Source organism: Oenanthe melanoleuca, chromosome 18 (assembly GCF_029582105.1).
Source record: "Oenanthe melanoleuca isolate GR-GAL-2019-014 chromosome 18, OMel1.0, whole genome shotgun sequence".
In the NCBI taxonomy this organism is placed as follows: domain Eukaryota; kingdom Metazoa; phylum Chordata; class Aves; order Passeriformes; family Muscicapidae; genus Oenanthe; species Oenanthe melanoleuca.
Window position 1 is genome coordinate 4,637,220 of NC_079351.1, and position 25,080 is coordinate 4,662,299.

A 25,080-nucleotide genomic window follows, 5' to 3' on the forward strand; every position below is an offset into this window, starting at 1 on the left:
CTCTGTCACAGGGATCATCTTATTTTATTTTAAACTCAGATATGCAGCTTCTCTTCATCTATTCTAAAGCCCTCTGTATTTTGGATATGAAAAAATTATAGAAAATAGAGCTGTGTCATATAAATCGCATTTTTTAAAAATGTAGCAAAGCTTACAGAACATTTTTATTTGTTCTCCTTTGACAAATGCAGAAGGAATAAAGAAAATGGGCACTGGCAGATTTATGGTGCTCCAGATTTTTCAGAAATAAATTAAGAGCTGGTCTCATGAAGAAGATGTTTCCTGTCACCTTTAATGTACAGAAGCCAACCCTGTGTTCCTGTGCACCTCAGCAGAAGTAACTCATCTATTCAGGTAAAAACATTTTGCTTCCTCATGCCCAGGCTATTTAGGCACCTGCATTCCACAAACTCACACCCAGCTCAGATGCTGCTGCCCACCCACAACACAAGTCCAGCCCTCACCTGCTTTACCTGCAGCCTGAAAGAGGCACCCACTGAAGCACAAGTCCCAACACACCCTTACCTGGTTCAGAGGGTTTGTCCAAGCTGCCAGGGATGAGGTGGTCACCCAGCTTTGCTCACTAACCCCAGAATTTGGCTCTACCTTCTTGGCCTCCATTTTGCTGCCTGGAAAAAGTCTTTGAGGGTTCAATGCACAAGAAAAAAAATCAATAAAATCCTGATGATGGAAAGGATCTCTTCAATTTTTGTTATTAAACATGCATTCCAATGTGTGCAGTCACAGATCTTCCTTTGAAAAATATAAACAGCAATGTGGAACAGTAGTAAATATTCAGTTACACCCTTGGGCTACTCAGGAAATGAAAGAAAAGCCCTACCTATAGCCAAAGGTTATTTCACAGACCACTCAGCCAGCACAGCCCAGACATCCAGATCAAGCTCTGCCATAGCCTGAGCTGAGGAATATTTTGATCTGCTTCTTTCTGAGCATTTCCAAAACAACCAGAGCAGTCACCAAATTACACCTCAGTGCTCCAGACAGGTCCTGGGCAGACAGAAATCTGTCAGTGTGGATCCAGCCTGTGGCAAGGACTGTACCTAGTGCACCTGGTTAATGGCAGGTACAGAATTAAGATATCAAAAGGCCCTTCAGCTCCTTCAATTGCTTTGCAAACTTCATTTCAGTGCCCCCAGTACTTGACAGTTGTTCTTCAGCTGATTTCCCAAAGAAATGAGCTTTGTGCAGTCCAGCTGTGCACATTTATCCAGCCCCCTCCCAAAACCTTGGGAAATTGTTGGCCAGTTTCCAACAAATCTGGCAGGAAGGCATCCACACGTGCTACCAACAAGCTTTGTGAAAACAATGTAAATGAAAGCTCTTCCCCCCTGGCTGCAGGAGCCTTGCTACCTCACAGAACCCACAGAGGTTGTGCTGCTCATGGAGACAAGTCCTCGGGCAGGAGGTAGGAAGCAAAAAAAGAAAAATATTCCCCAAGTCACTGTTTGTTAATGGCAGTTCAGAAAGGCATTCCATCCTCTTGCTCTCTACTGGAACTGAGAATATCTCTTCACTTTATCCTACCCACTCATTTACTATTTTCAGTAATCATGAGCAAAATGATTTGTTTCACAACTGCACTGTCACTTGACAATCCCTCTGAATCCCAAGCAGCCACATCTGGTATTGATAGCCGTGCACATGGTCTGCCTTAAAAATCAATGCAGAAGACAGTCAGATGTGGACAAGCCAGCTGTCTGCTATCATCTGAGCATTCATTTATTCTTATAATACGTACTGAAAACCAGAACTGTACTAGAAAGAGCTTTTTATGTTTTATCCCCAGCACTTATGCAAGCAATTTAAGCCTTCCAACCAAGACACAGTAGGAGTGTTTGGGAATCAACAAATTCGCTGTGGCAGTGATGAAACATTCATTACTGGCTTTGAAGTAAGGAGGGGTTTGGTTGGAGGGGGAATTTCTTTTATTTGCTGAAGATTCTGTTAAAATGTGGACAAAGAGCTGGTTGAGGTACCCTGGGTAGGACTCAGCTAAGAATCAGAATGCTGTAGACTGATGGTCTGTCCCACCTGAGGGATGCAATCCTGGTGTGTTTTCAGTGTGTAAGGTCAGAGATCCCCTCTGCCCCTCTCCCCCCTGCTGCTATTGCCACGTTACACACCCACAGCTCCTCAGGCTTGGGGAAGAACGGGTTAAACTCAGCCAAGAAAAAAACACCAGCAAGAGAAACACCTTTCCTCTTTCTGCTTAACTGGATAATTGGAGAGCAGGAACCTGCTTGATGAGTTTCAGCAGCTCCTCGAGATCAGTCAGGGCTGTTTCTGAGAGAGGCTCAAGCTGCCAACTGGATAAACACCAACAGGGCACCCCTTGCTAAGGCTTCTGATAAATAAAAATTTCCAGGAGGCAATGAAGCAGTTTGTATTCCAAAGATCCATCCAAACCCAGTAAAAGCAGGGAGTTGAAAAGGCAGAGTATTTTATAGATGTTATAAACATAAAGCTGTCTTACAGTCAGAATAAATAGATGAGTTTAAAAGAAAAGAGAAAGACTAAATAATTTTTTACTGCAGTGGAGAGAGCGCAACAGTAAAATTCAAATGAATAAATTAACAGGTTCTGTCCTAAGAATTTCCCAAGGAAATTCTAGTCCTGCTCTGTTCAATCCTTTGGGCTTATTGCTTGATACCATTTATAAAGATTTTATTCAAGTACTTAGTACTTTGGAGTCCAGGTGGCTGAAATAAAAGTAGGCAAGGATTGATTTTCACCTAAGGATTATCTTGTCCTACCTCTATCAGATGTGTGCAAGCACGTGAGTTAAAAAACCACAAACAAACAGAACCAAACCCTGGTAAAACCCTGCTGTAATTTCAAGCCAGTCCCAGCTGTACAATCACCAAAGCAGCTCCTATGGCAATCACTGTCCATATTATCATCTCCATTTCTATTTATTCCCATCAGTGTTTCAATTAACTCAACACCACAGCTGGTAAATAGGCATTTAGACATGCTGGGTTTTGAGATCAAGACCCAGAGCTCTGCCAGTTGACTCCAGACAACAAGCTGGGCTTTCTCCCAGGTTCCCTCCACTCTGAGGATGCAGGGAATACTAAGAGGAAGCAAAAATATATTTATATCCTAATATAGATTTGGGGAAAAGTATTTCAGCTTTGCCAGTGTTGATCTGTTCAGACACAGCTCGAAGTTTTAGATGAATTAACCAAAACTCCACAATTCAAGGTTCAATACCATCCATCAAAAACCAAACCAACCAAACCCCTGCACACAGTTTGGAAGATGACAGGAACTGCCCCTCACCCTCATGTTTTGTACCCCTTCCCCAAACATTATGTCTTTCTGTACTGCTTTTTCCTATATGAGTGCTCTTGGAGATGTTGGGGTTTCAAACCCAGAGCCAACTTTCCAAAACACCCTGCATTTTGAAAAGCCCACTTTTGTTTCACAGAGAAATAAAGGACTTTGCATCATAAAGCCTTTATCCCCCCCCACAAACTCAAAGCTTCCCATACAGTTAAAAATCAAATCCAGCTTTATTTTCCTGCATGAATCAGGCTGCATGCAAACAGCTTCTAAGGAAGGCAGCTTGGGGGGGAGAACTGAACTAAAGGAAGAAATCCAGAGAAAAGAAATTCTTCTAACAGCAAACTCCTATTTTCCCAAGACATTTGCGAATATTTTCATTTTAAGGCTAGAGGAAAGCCACCCCCTTCCACCCCAAAAGAAGTTTTAAATATTGTAAAGACACACAAGGACACACTTTATTATTTTAACAATTACTGCTATTTTCAGGGCTCCAGCACAGTTACTTCCTTCCATAATTGGACTTCAATCAAACCCTAGTGAAGCTTTTGATCTTGGAAAGAGTAACAACACAGCTCTGTTATCAGCACAGAGGGGGAAAAGAGTAGGACATCCAGCATTTTTCAATAAAAGAAAGTTAATTGCTTTGACTTATATTTATCAAAGGTCACAGCTACACAGTTCTGAGTGCACACACATAACAGTGCACACTGAGAAATCTCATACAGACTGGACAAAGTCTTGGGGTTATATTATCTATGTGCATTAAAAAAAAATAAAAAAAGAAGAAAAAAAAAAAAGAAGAAAAAAAAAGAAGAAAAAAGCAGCAAAACAATGCTAGATTACTATCCAAATATACCCCAGTGGATGTCCTGCCAAAGAGCAAATATGTGGCTGTAAGCTCCAAAGTGAAATAAAAGCTTGGCCAGCAGCCCAGAGCTTCACTGTATTTTGCTCAGCCAGCCATAATCTGGCAGAACAGAGTGAACACATTTGCAGCCACGTGATGGAGGAGCCCGTCGGGCCAAGCTGATTTCCTTGTGTTGCTTAAATGTGATCTTCAGACTGTACACACCAGCAGCTTGGGAAAACGTGAGAAAGGGGGAAACAACCAGCCACGGGCTGCAAACTGAAGGGCAGCAGAAAAAAAATTACTTGAGGAGTTTGCTTAAAGGTTTGGTGGATTTTAATGAGGTGTTTAATGAGGCTGAGCACCCAGGTTCAGCTGGATCTCCTCTGGAGTCACACACCACCAGATCCTGCAAGGATGCACAGCCTGAGAGAACCTGGTTTGGAAAAGGCACTGGAAATTTGCTGCATAGGACTGAGAGCTATCCATCAGGGTTTCAAAAATGCAAAATGCTGAGTGATTTTGAAGTCCACATCCAGACATCCCTTGAACAGCCACTCTTCACCTCAGAGAGAGAAACACCCACAAAGTGAGACACAACCTGGCCAAAGGATCCAACCTGAAAAACGTGGGATGACAGCTACCCCCACGATCAGGCATTATATTTTGATAGTAGTGATAATAATGTTTTTAAATAAGTGACTTAGGGAGAGACAAACAGCATCCCTGGCCAGCACCAGAGCTGCACATGAGCCCTGGGAGCAGATTACATGTGGATGCAGAAAGAAAAGCCCCCAAACACAAGCCCTCAGAAGAACATCCCTGCTGCAGATAAGAGCAACTGGGCTGAAGCAGTCACCAGAGCACGTAAGAAAAGTGAGATTTGTTTACTTTCTAACAGAAATAAATTGATAAACCAGACACGTGCAGCACCTGGTGAAATGGGAGACGCACACGAGTTGACAATTACACCTCCAGCTCTTCCCTTCTCCTTGGCTAATGGCTCCTCTGCACGTGTTCAGAACAGCTTCCAGACAGAGACTACCACAATTCTCAACAATGACATCAACCGTGTCGCACTGAGAAAATTGAGCAGATAAGAGATTCTGGAAAAGTGCTGCTTAAACCTGCTGATGAGCACGGTCCAAGTGAAAGACCAGCCCTTCTGGGGGCAGCCACATGGTTATGGATGCATCAACATCAGGCCTTGGAGCCTGGACAATCCCTGCCCTGATTTTTTAAGTGCCAAGGCACCCACAGGCAAGGTGTTTCAAGCAGACACCCAAAGCACAGCTGCCCAACATGTGTTATGAAGGCTTGTGGTTTAACCTCCTCAGAAAGCAGAATAACTTTAAATTTGCTGCACTCTTCGCCAGTTCTCTCATGCAAGCATAGAGTTGAGTGATGCAGGTGTTCACAAGGTCAGCTTCCTGCTCCATTTTACTCAAAAAATGCTCCATTACTTTAGAAACAATTCAAAAAATGTTTTCCCACTCCAAAAACACCCTCTCCTGGTGAGCAAGTCCTGTGGCCTCTTGCCTTTGTGACTTAGTAGAGTAACACACATTAACAGCACATGGCTGAGGAGCATGACACAATCTAGATGTGTGATTTATTAACCTGATCTGTTATTTATGCTCTTGTCCTCCAAGAGAATCAATCTTCACTACAGGCAAGGACATAACTCAGTTTTCAGTGGTTAGTCTTTCGTGACTGACCTGCTTGGGTAACCCAGGTCCCTGGAAAAGTCTGGAAAACCAGAGTAGGAATTAAACAAGGTATGTGTAGTTTGACTTCCCAAAGTCTTCACATTCTTTACTCATCAGAGCAGTGATCACCCAGCTGGAGAGGGCTGTGATTCTGTCCACCCTTCCTCGGTACTCCACCCTCAGCCAGCAATAAGCAGAGAGAATTGGGCTGTTTCACAGGGCAAGCCCAGTGTGTAAAAAGGATACACCAAATCAAATTATCTCAGGATGAATGCAGCACCAAAAACAATACAAACACAAAAACCCAAAACCATTGAGCAAACATATACCACTGTGAGAATTTTCCTTTGACACTGATATGCTGCTGTGGTGTACTTCAAACAACAGTGAGCTCAGCACTTGCAGTTATTTCAGATCTGTATCTGCTTTTTCACTCTTCAAAAAAAAAAAAAAAAAAAAAAATGCAGCATTTCCCAATAAACCTTCTCCAACTTAATCCTGAGGAAGCAGGAAGAAACTCTCAAGTGTAGTTTCAAATAGTTTTTTTATTTTTAGAGACATTTAATATTGAATATGTCACAGCCAGACCAGATTCTTGGACTTCAGATTAAGTGTTACCTTTATCAAAAACTAAAATGTTGCCATGCTGTGCTGGAAACAGAACACAGGGACACAGAGAGGTTCTCCCAGGTCTGTAAATCCCTACCAGGGATGTGTGGGGGAAAAGAACAGGGCAGTGCAGCCAGCAGTGCTGCATGACACCGAGAGCGGGTTGTGTCACTACAGCTCTGTCCTGACACACCCAGCTTTTACAGCACTGTACTGTACAATTCACAACGCCAAGAAACTCAACATATCTAATCTGGCAGAAAAAAAACGAAGTCATATCAGGTTAATCATATTCTTAAATTGCACAACTTTGGAAAGCCAGCAGCAAAACAAATCTTCCCCCTCACTTGTGCTCCCCCAGCCCTCCTGCAGTGCACGTACCCTGCCACGACCTACTTTCCCCCTTTGATCCCTCAACATTTTTAGCCCACTCTCACCCTGGCCTGCTCCTCCCTGGCTCCTGAGCTCCCTGCAGCCCAGAGCACGGTGGCAGGGTGGAGGTTTCCCGGCCAGAGCTGGGTGGGCAGGGCGGGATGCGCGGCGGGATGCGCGCACAGGGCGCTGCAATAACTGCGATAAAAGCCATCAAATCTCTCGCAGATCACTGCAAGGTGCTTTCAAACCAGGCAGCACAGCTGGGGTGACTGGTGCACAAGAGGAAAAGGATACAGCAAGGATGCATAAAGTTGAGAATTTTTTTCAGTAAAATAACAGTGCTTGGCTTTGGAGAGGATCAAGACCATTCCACTGCGTGGGATCAGAACTTTCAAGATCTTGCTTACAAACCTTACAACCAACTCGTTTTCTAAATTCTCTTTTTCAATAAAACCCCAGAGTCTCATCTAATCACAGAACCCGAGAACTGAGGAGTTGCAAAGAAGAAGAATGGTGGAAAAAGCTTGTGACTCCCCTCCCTCCAACACACACTAAACCAATTAAATTTGGTTTCTTGCAGATTCTTTTCTCAAAGTGAACTGGCATCTTATGGTGTCTAAAAGGGTGTCAGCTTTTCTAGAAGCATTTCACACAGATCAGGCATTTTAAAGGTCTTATATACCTTTTCTGATGTAGAGAATGCACATTTGCTTTACCCTTCCTGCTTAGCAACACACTCCCATCCTATATCTACTCATATATCCACTCATTTTCATGAAATTTTAGGACTGTAATCAATTCTTCAAAATCACAACTTTCTTGCTACATTTGGTTAAAATCTGTTGATACAACCAAATACCAGCAAGCAGGAACAGGCAAGAAGCCATACACACCAAGCATGACCAGCTTGGGTTTGTTTTCAAAGAAAACTGGTAACAAAAAAATACCCCAATGCTCATCTCTCACAGCAAGCAAATGCTGCAGGAGTTAAATTTCCACCATGCAGCACAAAGACAGGCAGCAGTTGGGGGCCCTTCAAATTCATTTAACCCTCTCTGCTGTGATGAGGAACAGGATTGGGGTTTGAGTGCTTAGTTCCTACTTACTAAGCATTACCAGGGCAAGAACATAGATGGTTTTTTGAAGGGGAATTCTTGGTGGAATAAGACTCATTTCCAAATGTTGCAATGGTGAGTTGGTAAAAATGACTGAATTGTTTTAAGCCATCTCTGCTTCAGTGCAAGCCTTGAGCCTGTGCTTTCTGTCCTGCAGCCTTGTGCAGCGTGATCTTCTACAAGAAGGTTTAATGCTGTTATTTCAACAACTTCGCTGTCCTGAAAAAATTGATTGCTCCATTAAATGCATTTCTGCAGTATTCTGTGAAGTTTCACATTAATGTTCCTTCATTTTCTCCCAAATGCAGCTCACAGTTTCCTTCCTCCTCACATGTAATTTCTGTTGGAGCGCTTTCACCTTGCCATGAGTGCTGAGTGACCAGCTCACCTCAAAGGCACCAATGGCCACATAGACATTAAGTAGGCAGGAAGGCCTTTGCAAGTGTTTAAAATGAAACTTAAGAGCCAATCACTGCCACACAAATTAATTGATCTTGCTGTGGACAGAGAACCTCGTTCTTTCATTTGTTTATTAAATTCAGGAGAACCAACCAGTTCTGTAATGAATTACTTAATCTTTGACCTATTGTCCATAGCCATGTTCCAGAACAAAGAATTTACAGCAAGCTGAGCTCCCTAAGGCTAATTGGAAAAGAATGCCTTTTTTTTTTTAAACCATTCTCCATCTTCAACAAATCTTTGCCAAACTCTGTATTTTTGCCTTTCTGCTTTACAACTACATATTTAAGGATGACATTTGGTCACAGGTGAATTATTGCTCCAGTTCACTGCAGCTTCTGCTTGTAGAAAACACATACTAATGAACCCATCTGCAGGGACCTGTTTTGAGTGCTAATCTACATTTGTGTTCCAGCTAACAAGGAGCTGAGTTTTCTAGAACCCTAATGGAATTTGGATTTTGTTATTTCCTCCTACAACAGCCATACACCAAAACAAAGAGCTCCAAGATGCTCAGTGCCTGTTTTCATTAAATTGAAAGTAATATGAACAAAAAAATGATGCCAGTGGGATGAAGAGCTAGAGCTGTTTCTCTCAAAGTTGAGCAGAGAACCCTGAAGCAAGAGCTTGCCACATCAGAGGAGCTGAGCAATGGTGTTGGAGGGTGCACAACAAAAATCTGGCCCAAGTTTAGCCCTGGCAAAACTTAGTTGAGAGAATGGGACAGGGAAGCAGAACTGTACAACAGCTTCAAGCGTGTCAGAAATGTGAGAGGCTGAACAATATTTTGTATTTGTTTAAAACCTCATGGATAGCACCTCAGTCATGCACAGCTGAAGTGCAGTGAAGAGCACCAGAATAAAAGAAGAAAAACAAAAAAAAAAAATAAATGTTGCGAAATTTCTTTTATGCTGCCTTACCCACCTGTGTTAGCTCTCCACACTGCAGTTCTCAAGCTCTCAGGACCAAATTCAGCATTGTGATAAACAGAGAGCTTCTTTATCATCATTTGTTCATTTAAAAAAAAATAATACAAGCTACAAAAAACACCTGTCATCCATTCATTTTGACACAATTGTGCATTTTACACTCATTTTCTATACCATGTGATTATAAGTATAACTTAGTCCATTAAGTGGAATAGATTAGAGGTTTAAGTAAATTGTTTTTTTCAGAGCTTTCATTATCTACTTAAGATCAACCCACAGTTTTTCTTGAAAACAACTTAGCTGAAATATTTTTTTCTGCTCGCCAGTCTTCTGTGAAATTCAGACAAAATATTGAAAATATATTTTATTTGTTATGAAAAGAAGACTTAACAAAAGAAAGAAAAAAAAAGAAGTGTATGCTCATCTTTTATGTGATATAAGTACTAAACAGCTCCACAGTGTACTGCCAGGCAACCAAACTTGATTTCATAATGCACTAAAGTCCTTTTTACTGATGGCAACTAAGTCCTTTCATCCTGCAACAACTCCACTGAGATCTGTTACCCCCCTAAAAAAAAATTCCAGAAAGACAAATGACAAGAGAGTGACTGGTGACATTTTGCTGCTCCACCTGGGAGGGGACGGAGAGCAGTCAACAAGCTGCCTACCTGCTGAGCAATACAGAAATCAGGGAGACCACATGAGGAGCAAAGTACTTATTGCTGAGATTAATTGGCAAAATCTGGCCTCGGCAGCTTCCACAATTGCCAATTTGCTGTCATAAAAATATGTAGAGATTGAACAATTTAACGTGTTTCCTAGTAGCTTCATCTAATCAGATAATAGTGGTGTCTTTGTATACATCTCCTGATGAGGTCTTCTCTCTTCACTGTAATATATTGTTTTATGAAAGACTTCAGGGTGTACTTGCTCCTTAGAAAAATCAAATCACTGCACTAAGAACCATTCAATCACTCTACAATACACTTCCAGATGGGAAGCAAAGCTCTGAAAAATACATTGCACTTTTCTAAGTAATTGTAACAAGTTTGACAAGCAAGACATCCTTGAAATATCTTTAAGGGGACACAAAAAAATCCCCAAATCCCAGGTCTTCCCTGTGTTCTCTTCCTAAGCCTGGACAGCCCCTCCTTGCACAAGGAGCTCTCCCAGTCCAGCCTAACTCCCCAGACTATTCCATGCTGTTTACTGTTTGAACTCTGAACTAACTTCAACTTCTTTCACGCAGTCAAGCAATTATTTAACCAATAATCAACATTTAACTGTGAATATTAAAATTAGCTCTCTTGAAGGAGACACAGTGTTCTTGCTCCCAGCATTAACAAGCCTGTGCTTTCAGCACTTTTCCCCCCCCGTTATCATGTGACAGGCTATTTTTAATATTTGCCTGAATATATTTTGCATCTCCCTTTGATGCGGGCGAGGTTCAGCGAGGTTTGCCCCTGGACTGCGCTTCCTTGGCACTGCAGGGGCAGTGCAGGGCGCAGAGCAGGGTGCTGCTCTCCATCCCAGCCCGGTTTGGGCTGAGCTGGGCTGAGCACAGGGCAGGGACACGTGCGTGGAGCACATGGTGCTGCAGCACACAGAGCCTCACGTGAGGCTCAATGTGAAGAGCAGCTCCTGGTACCAGCCTGGCCCTGCTGCAGCAGCTTGGTCATTCCCATCCGCACGTGGGAGGCCAGAGGTCAGGAAATTCCCCTGGAGAATTTCCTTCTGGGGAAGAAGGGGTTCCTGCAACACCCAGGGATGGCGTGTAAACAGTGATTAAAGCTTAGGAGAGGATTCCACGCACAGGCTGGCAGCTGTGAATGCTGCCCTTGGCTCTGCCAAGCCGCGCTGGAGGAGGAGGAGGAGGTCACGTTAAACAGCACAGGGAGAGGAAGGCTGCAATACAGGGAGTGCTGCACACACCCTCTGGGGGCTGCCCCAGCACACCTCACCCATGGGGCAAGAACAAGCCCCTGGCAGCTGTGCCCAGCACAAACACAGCTCCAAAAGCCACTGAAACCCACCCAGGGGTGCTGCTGCCAGCCACTGCAGCTCCGTGCCTGGAATGGACATGCTAGGCAGAGTGCCTGCACTGACCAAACTGCATCTCATAAAAATCTGCAGGGCATGGGAGGTGTAAGTACACTTCATATGGAAACAAGTCTCAGCTTTTTGATTAATGTGCCTCTAATTTTACTTTTTTTTAGATACGTTTCTGCAGTGGATTACAAAGCTTGTTCTTCTTTTTTTTTTCTTTCCTAAAATGATGTTTGGTAGTCTAAGGCACCCAGCCATGCAGGCAACACAGACAGAATATCACCATGAGAGAACACAAAGGAGAGAGCTCTCCCAGAGCACCCAACAACCCTGTCCTCCTTTGGAGCAAGGCAGAAACAACACCTGGTTATCACTGTGCCAGCAGCATCCCTGTGACAGCCCCACATCCAAGGCTCTGGTGGCAAACAGAAAATTCAGATCTAAAACACAAATTCCCAAAAACCTTCCAGTTAGGACTCTGTACCAGATCTAGCTGATGCTTCTCTAATTCACACCTTTCAAACCCTTTACAGTGCCTGACCCACCCAACTCCATCAGTGCTACATGGGGAAAAGAGTGAGAAAAAAGCAATAACCAACTAGTTACCTGCAAAATATACACCTTCCCTTTACATGCAAACAGCTAAAAATTACTCCAAATTTCCTCAAGGACTCTGCATTTAAATGGAGATTTACACTCCACTAAAAGACTACATGAGGTGTGTGACAAATGAAGAACCACACAAGTGTGTCTGCAGCAATGGGTGACTCCAAAAGCTTCATAAAAATCTGAAAACCTTTTTCTGAGGAGACAACAGACTCCAACCAACCTACCAGCATCCAATAACTGAGACAAAACAGAAGTTTTAAATGCATCTACACATGACAATGAAATTTGGTTGCCAATACTAAAGAAAATCAAAATACTGTTTTTTATTAACAAAATCAGCACTGTGAAAGATAAATACATGGTTTCACTCTTGAAAGTCATTACCCTGCATCCCTCATCAAAACAAACCCAGTAATTTCTGTAACTACATTCCCTGAACAGAAACGTATGGGAAGGAGGTGCTTGCTTTTTTATTTGCAGATGATAAACTGGTGAGCCTAAACATCTTTCCATTGACCAGATAATCTGATCTGGAAATACAGAATTAAGTTATATTCATACAGATCCTTTCTGTTGCCATTACATTTTTTTTTTTTTAGCAGGGAGAAAGAAAATCAGTGAGGATTTTGGTAATGTCACGTCCACAGTCAGGGTCAGCAGAGCTTTGCTGAGCCTGATGTCACTCAGGGAATGCCAGTGCAGATCTCCTGATCCCTTCCAGACACGGCACAAAACACGTTTGGGCAGCACCACTCTCTCCTACAGACAGAGGAGGCTTGTGCTGTAACACATGCACAGAATTAAATCTCCTCCCCATTAAATCTCCCATGGGCCATCCCTGGCCTGGTGTGGGAGTCCCAGAGTCCCAGCTGGGGCTCCACGTGCAGGGAATGTCCCCCCAGGCAGGCACAGCCAGGGTGGGAGCTGTGCCCACCTGCACGTGGCCCCAGAGCCAAACCTGCAGGGAGCAGAGCAGCAGCACAGGATGGACCCTTCCTCCATCCCTGAGCTCAAACAGGCTCCAACCCCAAGGCAAAACTCAAAAAACACACCAGTGAAACATTTCTTACAGTTACAAACGCCTAAAACATTCAGTTTTCCTGAAAGGAGCAAGATCACATGGAATTAATCTGTATTGAAACTGTATACTTCCTACTACTTATTCTTTGCTTTATTACAGTAACACAAATCACAACACTGTGCATACTGCAATGACAGCTCACACCAACTAAGAATCTTTATGTGACAATTAAAAAAAAAAATCTATTTCAAATGGCTTAAGATATATGAATCAACAGGCTCCATTACAATGATTTTAACACTTACCTCCCTATTTCAATGCAGCATACTTGCCTTGGTCCTTTTATGATAACCCTTAAATGCTCATTTTTACTTTTACTAATTTTTTTTAAAAAATATATGCTGTTAAATTCTCAAACTTGCTCAAATGCTAAACCATGAGATGGTCTTCTCTTCAGTACTGATTGTCAAAGAAAGATTTTCACATGACAGCACATAAAAAGTTCAACAACCTGATGATAAACCAGACTACTATTAATGAAAGTCACACTTCCTATCTGTAATGGAGGACAAGAAAATATTATTTAAGAAGTGAAATGAGCTCCCTTAAAAAAATACAAAACACACGTAACAAAAAAAAAAATCTATTCTTGTTAAGGCAAGATGGTGTTGGGAAAAATATCTGCAAATTTAGATGTTTTATCCTACTCAAGAGACATAACGTCCTTTACAGCAGTAAAAAAGTGCACAGTATGGTAAGTTTGTAACCCTGTGCTGCAAGGGGCTCAGGAAAAACTGGAAAAAAAATCAATGAGTTGAAAAGTCACATAGATAGCTGATTACAAACCAATCCTGACAGGTGATCATTAAAAGCCTGGCTCACTACCAGGCCTCTCTGAAAATAAAAGAGAATGAGGACAGATTATTTGCTTTTAATTTATGTGTGCACAAGTGACAGAAAATGGTGTAGCACATATGCACTATTTTTAAAGCTGGCTCAGAAAAAGCAACGAGTTTCATGTTCTGCTCTTGCCTACTCCAAATACATTTTAACTTTGGACACCCTTATAAGTTATTAGTTAACCATGGAAAGCCTTGAAACTGAAACACAAACCAAAGTCAAATCCACACAAAGTAAAAGTAAGTAAATGAAATCCATGACTAAACACACTTCTGATGGGAGGCCAAGAAGTCTGTTGACAGGTTTGGGGAGCTCTGGGGGACATTTTATTTCTTTTTAATGAGACAGGAACATTGCAGACATTGTAAGACATTTCTATTTCATCCTGCTCCACAACTTTTGCCTCTCTATTTATTTATTTTGCCTCCTTATCAGATGATTCTGACAATGACTTCGCACGCTGAGCATGGCAAACGATCAAGCAGAAGGGAGAGGAGTGGTTTCCTGCTGCCAAGAGCACACTTTGCTCTAGCACACCTCGTGTGAGCAGAAGAGCACAATAAAGAAGTCACTCTCTCATTTTTATTTTTTTTTAAGGAAAAAGGCAAAGCTCCATGTTTCCCAAACTTCAATGTTGACACTCTTCCACTTGCCCATGATCTCAGCCATGCTGGTGTCAAGCCAGAGCAGTTACTCTGGATTTGGACTGGTGTCTCTAAAGGGTTGATCTCAAGTGCTAATAAAATAATAAAAGACTTCCACTGACATCAGACAGACTGGAATTGTGCATTACAAGCAGGCCTTGGACTCCACGGTGTTTTCTTAAGCGTAAGGTGACTACAGACACAAGTTTTGAATTCAGGTCAGAGTTACACTCAGTTTACGCCAATTTAAGCAAGATTATAATGTTGTTCCAAAACTCAGTTCCTGTGGCAAATTTTACTTTGCTCAGTAGAGAGTAAAATTATGGCCAAAATTTCAAGTAAGAAACATTAACCTTTAACTCCAGAATAACTGCCCACTCCTGTTCTCACAACAAATATTGGCTGAAGGAATATTCTCTTTCCCTGCTCTTTTAACACTGTGGCATCCACACCATTCTGTCTGTGAGCTTTTTATTTGCCAACAGCTAAGATACCAACTAAGACAGCCAAGTTTCCTTGGAATTCCCAGAGCTTTCCTTCGATAATTTAAACAAAAATCCTGGTGAAGCAGCTTAGTGATAACTGGAGCTATTGTTTTTATTTGCTGGAGTGCGAGTGACAGGAATCCTCTGGGCTGTAAGCTGCCTGTCAGCTGCACAGGGAAAAGCAGTGATTTACAGTGGGGAGAAGGGGCTCATGCCAAATTCCACAGGGGAGCTCTAAGGGCTGATTTACCTGGTCTGACCGGGCTCTGCATGCAGTTCTGCGACACCATGCCTGGATGGACTGAAGTAGAAGCCCTGCTGCTGAGGTCCATGACAGAAGGTGATGCTGAGGTAGCTTGCTGGAGACCTGACTGGTGTGGGCTAGGCTCGTGCTGGTTTGGGCTGGGTGGAATGCCATTTTCTGAGAGGAATTCTTCCAGGTCCATGTATTCCAACTGGAAAGTGTCTCCATCATATGGCAGTGTCTTGTCCCATAATGTTGGACCCAAGAAAGCTGACTGAGGGACTGTGGTACCAGTGCTGTCATCATCTAACTTCTTCTCTTTGTCTTTTTCTTTACCGAATGCTTAAACAAAAACATAATAAACATGTAAGAACTCAGTAATTAAAACATTAACTACTACTATTTCCATTATTTCTGCTGTACTCTCAGGTGTAAGAAAGGAATAATGCCTTTAAAAATTAAGTCCTTTGACTCACTCTACTTGTAAAAGAATTGAGGGGTCATATCACTGAGGAACTTTGTGGGAACCAACCACGTTTTTGAGATTGCCCTTTGTTTTTAGTTAACAATTCCACTCCATGCACAGCTTTCAATGTCAGCATCAAAATGTACTCAACAGACTCAAAAGTGGACATGAAAGTATTCCAGCAAACTGGAAGCTATTGATATATTCTGTTGAAAAGGAACAGTTTCAGCCTAAAATCCCTGGGATCTTGTAATTCTTCTAAACAAAGGTAACAATCTTGCTAGTCCTGGGACAAGCGAAGTAGTACTGAAATTCTGCACTTCTAAATGTTATTAACATACAGTGGCAAAGGCTGACAGAACACGGTTTTGATGCGCACAAGAGACAACAAAATATTCAAAGGTAGGAGCAAAAAAAAAGTTAAATTGAGGCTTCCTCATTTCTACAGCTCCCAGCGATTTCAGTGCACGATCTGTACGGGAAACGCCTGATTTCTCTGCAAGATCTGCAAGAATCTGAACTCCTAAAGCTTCCTGTCAGCTACCAAGCCTTCGCAGCATTTTATTTTTAACCTCATACAACAGCCCCGGTGAAATCCTGCGAGCAGCTTGGCAGTGGAACTCGGAAAGACGAGGAGACAGGAACTGCGAGCCCTTCCCTCGGTCTGTGCCTTTCGTGCGCGCTCGATCCGCTCGCCATACGCGGTGCGGCCGCTCCCGAGCCGCCTCCGCTTCCCGGGGAAGCCGCAACTTTCTCCCGCCGAACCGGGGGACGCGGGGCCGGGAGCGGTTTGCTGCGGAGCCTGGGATGGGGATCCCGGTCCCGACACCCGAGGCACCGAGCGCCCTGGGCATCCATCCCCCGGGAGCGGCGACGGGAGCGGCGATGGGAGCGCCGAGCGCGTCCCGTTAGCTCCGGCAGAGCGCCCCGAGCGCCGTCCCGGGGCTCCATCGCCGGGGCGAAGGGAACACGGGAAAGCGATGCCGCGGCTCCCGGGGGACGGCGGGACCGGGGCGCGCCGCGAGGGGTCCCGGGGAAGCCTCACCGTCTTCGTGAGCGAGCGGCAGCTTGAGCGGGTTTTCCAGCAGGGACTTCAGCACGCCGTAGGTGGGCGGCAGGAACTGGGGGTTCAGCGGGAGCGGCCGCGACATTGTCGGTGGGGGCTGCCCGCGGCGGCGGGGAGGGGGCCCGAGGGGGCAGCTGCGCGGCGAGCGGTTCCTTCCCCCTTGCTGCGGCCGCTGTCGCGGCGCGGGTGAGCCGGACGCGGGGCCGGGCCGAGCGCCGGTGGCGAGGCGCGCTGGGGCCGCGGGACAGGGCGCGGACCGGGCGCGGGTCAGGCCCCTCCGCCGCGCAGCTGCTCCGCCGCCGCCGCTCCCGCCGCCCGCTCTGCGCCGCTCTGCGCCCGCCCGCCCCGCGCCCACGTGCAGCCGCAGCCGCCGCTGACGTCACGCCCGATAACGGCCCCGCCATTGGCGCGCCGGCCACGCCCCTCCCCGGTACCGGCCACGCCCCCCCGTGCGCCCCGCCCCGGCACGCGCGCGGCCGGTACCGAGGGTATGGGGGGGAACCCCAGGACACCCGCCCCAAACCCCCCGCGGGCCGCAGCGCCTCCCCGGTAACCGGGAGGAATGTGTTAATGAGATGTTAATGAGCCTGAACGTCTGACCCCGCTCGGGGCATCCGAGTGTGGAACTGCCCGGGGGAGCCGCCACACACCCTCGGGGGTCCCACCCGTGCTAAAGGAACGGCCGTGGGTTTTCGAGCGTTTCCCACCGAGCTCTCCCCGCCACTGTGCCGGGTGTCACCGCGGTGGCAGCGCTGTCACCTGCACGAACCGGGCTCTCACCACCTCACAGACTCCTTGGGGCTGGAGGGGACTGCTGGAGATCACCCAGTCCTGGCAGGGTCGCCCAGAGCAGGCGGCACAGGAACATGTCCAGGTGGGTTTGGAACATCTCCAGAGAAGGGAGACTGCACAGACTCCCTGGGCAGCTGTTCCAGGGCTCTGCCACCCTCCATGGAAAGAAGATTTTCCTCATGTTGGGGTAGAACATCTTTTGTGGTTTAGTTTATGGCCATTTTTCCTTGTCCTGTCACTGGGCACCACCAAGAAGAGTCTGGACCCATCCTCCTGGCTCCCACCTTGAATATACTTATATGTATCGATGACATCCCCTCTCAGTCTTCCCTTCTCCAGACCAAACAGGCCCAGCTCCTTTTAGACTCTTCTTGTAAGAGATGCTCCAGGCTCCAAATCATCTTTGTGGCCTCTGCTGGACCCTCTCCAGCAAGCCCTTGTCTCTCTTGTCCTGAGCAGCCCAGGATGGGACACAGGGTGGAGTAGAGAGAGAGGTCACACTCTTCCCAGTTTGCCCCAGGATCCCACTGTCCTCCTGGCCCCCAGGACACACTGCCAGCTCATGGGCAACTTGTTATCCACTAAGACTCCCAGGCCCCGTTTCTGCTCAAATGGGACCTTCCTCCCCGCTCACCCTGATCCTCGCTCAAGCACGGTTGGTTTCCCATCTGCTCTAGTCTTCAGCCCATGCAGGCTGTGCAAGAACTGCATTCATTCCAGAGTAACTTCACCCTTCAGGTGCCTGTGGACATCTGTATCTCCCTTCTTCCCACTTAGGTTCTCTTTTGGATCACACTTTGCAAAGTTTTACCATCTGTGTTTATTCATTTATTATTGAACATCAACAAATATAAATATTCATTAATATTCACTAGAAGCAAATAAAGATAAATTATGTGTGTAAACTGCCCAGTATTTAGAAATAAAAGCTGCTGGAGGAACAGTTATGTTTTCCCCTCGTGCATCTACTGTATCTGTTATGTGTGTGACCAGGAACAGGACTCAGGAGCTTCTGGAGCTGTGTCAGGGTTAGGTTGGATATTAGGAAAAGGATCTTTCCCCAGAGGGTGGTGGGGCACTGAGCAGGCTGCCAGAGCTCCAGGAGCATTTGGACAACACTGTCAGGGATGCACAGGGTGGGACTGTTGGGGTGTCTGTGCAGAGCCAGGGGTAGGACTGCATGATCCTTGTCAGTCCCTTCCAACTCGGGATATTCTATAATTCTATTATCTATTACTAGGTGCACTGACCAGTGTCTTGTTAAATGAACTGCCTAAAACAAGCAAGTGATGATAGTCCAAAGTACATTCAAATCAATAAAACTGCACTGGCACAAAAAACATGAAGACTGAGGATTGTGACCATCAGACCACACAGAAACAGAGACAAGTGACAGGAACAAACTCAGGGCATGGCTGAGCAGGGCTTGGAATGCCACAGATGCCACATAGTTCACAACTGGAGCAGGGGTGTGATAGCAGCAGCACAGGAGTTTTTAAGAGGCACCTAACCAAGGAAAAAAGCCATGGATTATTAAATGACTGTACACGTACCAACGTTGCCTCAGACGGCCAAATTGCTGGTTAGTGGAAACCTTTAATTACAGAGGTACAGATGAGTGACACAAAGATTAGGGTGATTGCCAATCCTTATGCAGATGTGGTACAGAACGTTTCTTCTATGCTGCCTAAAGAAAAATAGATACATTTAGGAGATATGATAAGCAGCAAAGAAGAGTAAATAGAACAGAAGATGTAAAAGTAATGGGGATATTGGGAAACACCAATAACAGGATTAGTTTCGAGTGAAAGCTCAACTTGAGCACAACTACTTGTGTTTTTATGATTATTGACCCAACTCAACAGAAAGAAACAGCATTTCCAACACCACAGGACAGGAAACCTGCACTGCTTCACTGCTTGACACTGAATGGGGTAAATTATGGGCTGATCAGTGCAAGTGTGGAACAAAAGGAAGCCTCTCTCAGCACTGTGTGTAGTTACAGACTCTGCATTCCCAATGCACACGGGAGCTGGGAATTTCCTGGATGAGAAAGCCGAAATAACTCCTGATTTATAGACCAGGCAGCAGAGCTGAGCAGAGTACCTGAGAAGGACGCTGGAGCTGTCACTTCCAGCCTCACACAACAGGAACAGTAATTTAATTCCAGCCAGGCTACACAGGCAGATTTCAACCCTAATAGCCTGAATTCCAGGCTGTCTATATTGCAATTGTTGTCTGTATATGCAAATTATTGATTTTTATTGCTACCCTTTTCCAGAGTGGCCCCTAATTCCTTGGTGCTGTTTTGACCACTGGCTGACCCCACATGGTGTGTGCCAGGTAAAGCCAACCAAGACAAAACAGAGCTAACGATACACTATCTGAATTTCTCCATTTTCCAATTGCAGTAATTTTTTGGCATGTGTTCTTAGCTTAGCATTCACCCATAAAATCTCTATTTTACGACTTAGGAAAGACTATGCAGCTGCTTAGTTTTTGTATTGAAAATTTCCTGATGGGTGCATTATTAAAAAAAAAAAATTACCTCAACCCGTATTTGTATTTCTTCTCATGGTTGTTCCCATCACTGGCATCAGTTAAAAGGCCTAAAAATCTGATTCTTTTCAATCCAAGTACCCAGTGGTTAATGCACAGTAAGATTTTTTTTATTATTGTGATTATTTTCTTCAGCAAAGACAATCTGCAAGGCCCTTTTAAATTCGAAAAATCCACTTTTCAGGGATCCTCCTACCAAGGTGCACTAAGGACATGGTGATCAGTCTCTGGACCATCTCACCGGGGTGCCCGGACACCGATGCCGCTGCGGGGTGGGGCGGGGATTGCTCTGCCAGAGCCCCACGGGCCGGGGCCGGTTGGGACCACAGCAGGTCCCGAGCAGCACGGGGCGGCCAGCGGGCAGCCCGACAGCTGCAGAGCGCTGGCCGCGGTGCCGGAGCTGGGCGGAGGAGGCGCGGGTGGGTCCGCGAGGGGAGGACAGGGACAGGGACAGGGACAGCGACAAGGACAAGGGCACGGCCCCGCTCCCCTCACGGCGGCCCCGCGCCCCGCCCGCCGGTCACGCGGCGCGGGGGACAGCGCGCGCGGGGCCGTCACGTGAGCGCGCGCGCGGGCCGTGACCTACTTTGGGCCAATGGCGGGGCCGGCGGGCGGGCGCGCGCACGGCCCCTCAGCGCCCTCAGCGCCCTCAGCGCCCCCCTCATGGCCAAACGGGGCTGTCCCGGTGGGAAAAGGGGCGTCCTGCTGGCAGGGGTCCTGCCGAGGGATGCGGATCCGGCCCGGAGGGCGTGCCGGGGCTGCCCTGCCGGAGGATCGCGCTCTCCGGGCTGGAGGGTTGCCGTGCCGTGCGATGTGTTCGTGCCGCCGAGGCGAGCGGCGGCTCCGGCACCGATCCCATCATCGCCCCCCGTGTGCCCCGTGCCCGGCCCCGGGCACCCTGCGGGCTGTGCCCCCTCTGCAGCAGGAGCTGCCCGGGGCACCCTGCGGGCTGTGCCCCCTCTGCGGCAGGAGCTGCCCGGGGCACCCTGCGGGATGTGCCCCCTCTGCGGCAGGAGCTGCCCCGGGCACCCTGCGGGATGTGCCCTCGCTGCGGCAGGAGCTGCCCCGGGCACCCTGCGGGCTGTGCCCCCTCTGCAGCAGGAGCTGCCCCGGGACACCTTGCGGGATGTGCCCCCTCTGCAGCAGGAGCTGCCCCGGGCACCCTGCGGGATGTGCCCTCGCTGCGGCAGGAGCTGCCCGGGACACCCTGCGGGATGTGCCCTCGCTGCGGCAGGAGCTGCCCCGGGGCACCCTGCGGGCTGTGCCCCCTCTGCGGCAGGAGCTGCCCCGGGCACCCTGCGGGCTGTGCCCTCGCTGCGGCAGGAGCTGCCCCGGGGCACCCTGCGGGCTGTGCCCCCTCTGCGGCAGGAGCTGCCCGGGGCACCCTGCGGGCTGTGCCCTCGCTGCGGCAGGAGCTGCCCGGGACACCCTGCGGGATGTGCCCTCGCTGCGGCAGGAGCTGCCCGGGACACCCTGCGGGATGTGCCCCCTCTGCAGCAGTTGCTGCCCGGGCACCCTGCGGGATGTGCCCCCTCTGCGGCAGGAGCTGCCCCGGGACACCCTGCGGGCTGTGCCCCCTCTGCGGCAGGAGCTGCCCCGGCCCCTCGGGAGCTCCGGGGCCGCGCACAGCGCTGCGGGTCGGACCCCGCTCGGCTCCTGACCGCTGTGCCGCGTCTGGGTGACCCTCGGCCTGGCCTTAGGTCTGAATCTGTTCGTGCCCCTTCGCTTAAAACTCAGTAACTATCCCCGCTCCGCACCAACTTATTTTAAACGCGTTTTACAAAGGAGAGACTGCAGGGTTTTTAGGTAAAAATCTCCAGCACGGTTCATGAGATTCATTTTCTCCACTGCTTTGAAGCAGTTCCATTCTCCTACACATTGCCTTGGCATAGCCTGTAATGGAAATTGGGAATTCTGTTCTGAAATATCTCCTGGAAACATGACTGCGGAGTTTTTTCCTCATACAGAAAGCTGGAGTGAAAGTGGTTTTTTAGGGATCCAGCTGACCGCTATGTTCCAAGGGACCAACCTGTATTTTCTCCATAAATATGGATAAAAGTGGGGCAGGGAGACAGTGTATAATCATGGCTCAGCAGAAATATGGTTACTGATAGATGGAGAGACACTCCTGTGCTGGGAAACAGGGATTGTACAGTCAGTTTGTGATCTGGAACTCTTGTGTGTATTTAAATATAGACTGGTCTGAAGAATCCAGGGCTAAATGGGAACCAGTACTGTATGAGCAGTGTGAGAGATCTCTCAAACCTGAGCAAAGCTTCCAGTCAGATATCTGTATGGTCAAAGCTGAACTTCTACTGTCACTTCATTCCTCTGTTAAATATGTTCTGTGTGGAGAAAAGAGTTGCAGAAGTGGGCAGGCAGAGAACAAGGTGCAAGATGGAGAGGATAAATAATGCAGAAGAATTGTTTGGGTCAAGGCACAGGACAGACTGAAAAAGCAAATGGTTTGCAGTACCTTAAATACCCACTGGTTCATCCACTGAGTGGATCCCCACCTCAGCCCTTTGGGAGCCAAAACAATGGATTGAGTGAGATACACGAAAAACCCAACAAACAAATAAGCAAATAAACAAATCCCCCCAAACCACAAAAAGACTAAACAGGGGAGAATTGGAAGAGGCTTGTGATTCAGCCTTTGTTTTAGCCCTGATTTGTCCCAGAGCAGTGCGAGTTCCCGGGCTGGCCTCACAGGGCAGTGCGTTTCCAGCTGTGTGACGCAGAACACGCAGGGCTGTGAAAAGCCACAGGAGAACGCTCACATACCCACACCCAGCTGAGCTGAAAAGCAGCAGCTTTTGAAGAGAAGGTCGAGAGACACCGAGGAGCAGTGCCTGCCCTCCATCTCCCTCCCCTCCACAGAGGTTCTGGCCAGAGCCTCACTTGGCTTTCCAAGCAAAAGCTGCTACCCGCAGCACTGATTGCTGAAAAATGGATGTTCATTGTCCCCGTGAGGTGCAGCTGAGGGAGCTGCTGGGGCTCCTCACAAGATGAAAAATGCCTGTTGAATGAACCATGAGCTGCCCCCACCTTTTTTTTTTTTTTTTTTTTTTTCTTCTTCATTATTTTTAATTTATTTTTTTAAGTTTAATTGAATGTGGGAGAGACAGGTTTGGAACTGCTTTTGGGTGATGGCAGAGGAACTTCTCTTAAGTAATCTGGGATGGTTCCAAAAGGCATTCCAGTTCTCAGAAAAAGAGGTATTAGGAATTATTGCTTATATGCTGTGAGTTGAAAGATTAATAATCTTCTCTGCCAAAATTTACAGGCAGCCCTTACCATGACAGGGTAGATCAAATACATGTTCTTGCCTGGGCAGCTGACCTGGTTTGAACTCAGTAAGTGTGGCTCTCAGTGATGACTACAGTTTTGGAACAAATACTCCACTCTGCTTTTTAAAGCAACCTTCCCCCTGTAAAGCATTAACCAGACTCTGAAGGCCATTCCAGGCACCTCGTGCCTTTGGTGCCTTGGCAAATTTTTGAGACCAGTAGGTGTAAGCAGCCAGATGACAGAACTGGATTGAGACAAGAGATAAAGGAATGCTGGCCTGTTTTGCAGTCAGACCTTCCCCTGATTAAGGACAACTCCCAGATGGTGCCAATGGGAAAAACAACTTGATCCTTCCGTTTATTCCTCTGCACTCCATTCCTCTTCCTTTTTCACTCTTGGCTTGCGTGCTGCAAAAAGACAGTTTAGAAATAGCTGTTCTTACATGCTCAGGCTGTTTGATTTTGGAATTTGGCATTGGTTTTACTGGAGACAGAAGAGCACCCACGAGCACAGAATAAAAAGCCCATCCCCAGGCAGAGCTGCAGCAGAAGGGAGGAGTGAAAGGTGCAGGAGCTGAGCATCATCCCCTCCTTAATCAGAGTTTCTGTTGAAGTCAATGACCCAGATTTCTCTGACTTCAAATGGCTGCTTTCAGAGAGCTTGCCGGAGGCACGGTGCTGGGGAAGGTCAGGCAGAATTTCGCCTGAAGAATTCCACATGCACAGGCTTATCAGCTCGGGATCTGTACAGCTTGATACTGCAAACCCCTGCTCTCCAACGAGCTCTCTCAAAGTCACCAAAGTGATTGCTGCCTGGGCTTCAGGCTTGCTAGGCTGCCCTAAGCTTGGGATTTCTTTCTGTGATTAGTTCTGTAACATCCACCTTGCTCCCAGGTTTTGCTCTCAAAAAAACAAAATGCAGAAAGCACAAACCAGTTCTTAATCATATGGGTTTAAATTCCTAAGAAGCCAGAATTGTGATAAACCTTTCTTATCTTTGGCAGGAAAGCCTGACCTGTGCAAGACTGGGAAAATTCCTACAGACAAAAATCAGGCTTCTAAATGTAAAAGCATTAAAGCCATTCTATGTCTTCTATGAAAGAATTATTGTAACAGCAGCAAGTAGTGCAGAAATGCACATTATTAAATGTATGCAGTTTGTCCTGCAGGTTTAGATTAATTAAATCTTGGTGATGAGACTGAGGGTGTTCTTTTCCTCCTCTTTTTTAATGTTCTCCCCCTCTCAGTTCCATGCAGTGCCTGAGCAGATTGCTGACAGTGCTGCCAGCCCACAGTGCCCTTCCTGGGTACCCCAAGTACCCCCAGCCAGGGCATTCTGCTAAATTACCACCTCTCTCATGGCCCATTTCATTCTATTTAAATCTCTCATCAGGAATTTCAGCTGGCAACTAGTTGGCATATCATATCAGAGTATGTTAAATACCAGCCTGCCAGGCTTCCCAGGTTTTTGTAAACCTGCTTATGCAAATATCAATGCAAGACAGAGACTGAACACTGTCTTAAGAAGCAAATGCACTGTGGATTCTATGTGTGTTTATCTCCCTACTTTATTTGATACAGAAAGTCCGATCAGACCTCTAAAGAT

The 25,080-nt window shown here is 46.7% G+C and overlaps 1 protein-coding gene across 2 annotated transcripts in view; it reads right to left on the reverse strand.

Moving 5' to 3' along the window:
* HLF (HLF transcription factor, PAR bZIP family member) overlaps positions 1 to 17,188 on the reverse strand; it is a 32,284-nt gene extending 15,096 nt beyond the window's left edge. Inside the window, exons 1-2 of one of the 2 annotated variants that reach the window (XM_056505831.1) lie at positions 16,813 to 17,188; positions 15,308 to 15,643 (exon numbers count right to left, since the gene is read on the reverse strand). In XM_056505831.1, the coding sequence (XP_056361806.1) occupies positions 15,308 to 15,643; positions 16,813 to 16,918 (442 nt within the window). In that variant the 5' untranslated portion in view covers positions 16,919 to 17,188. The remainder of the gene's footprint in view (positions 1 to 15,307; positions 15,644 to 16,812) is intronic. The other variant, XM_056505830.1, reaches the window with a different exon arrangement.
* Between the last annotated feature and the right edge of the window lie 7,892 nt (positions 17,189 to 25,080).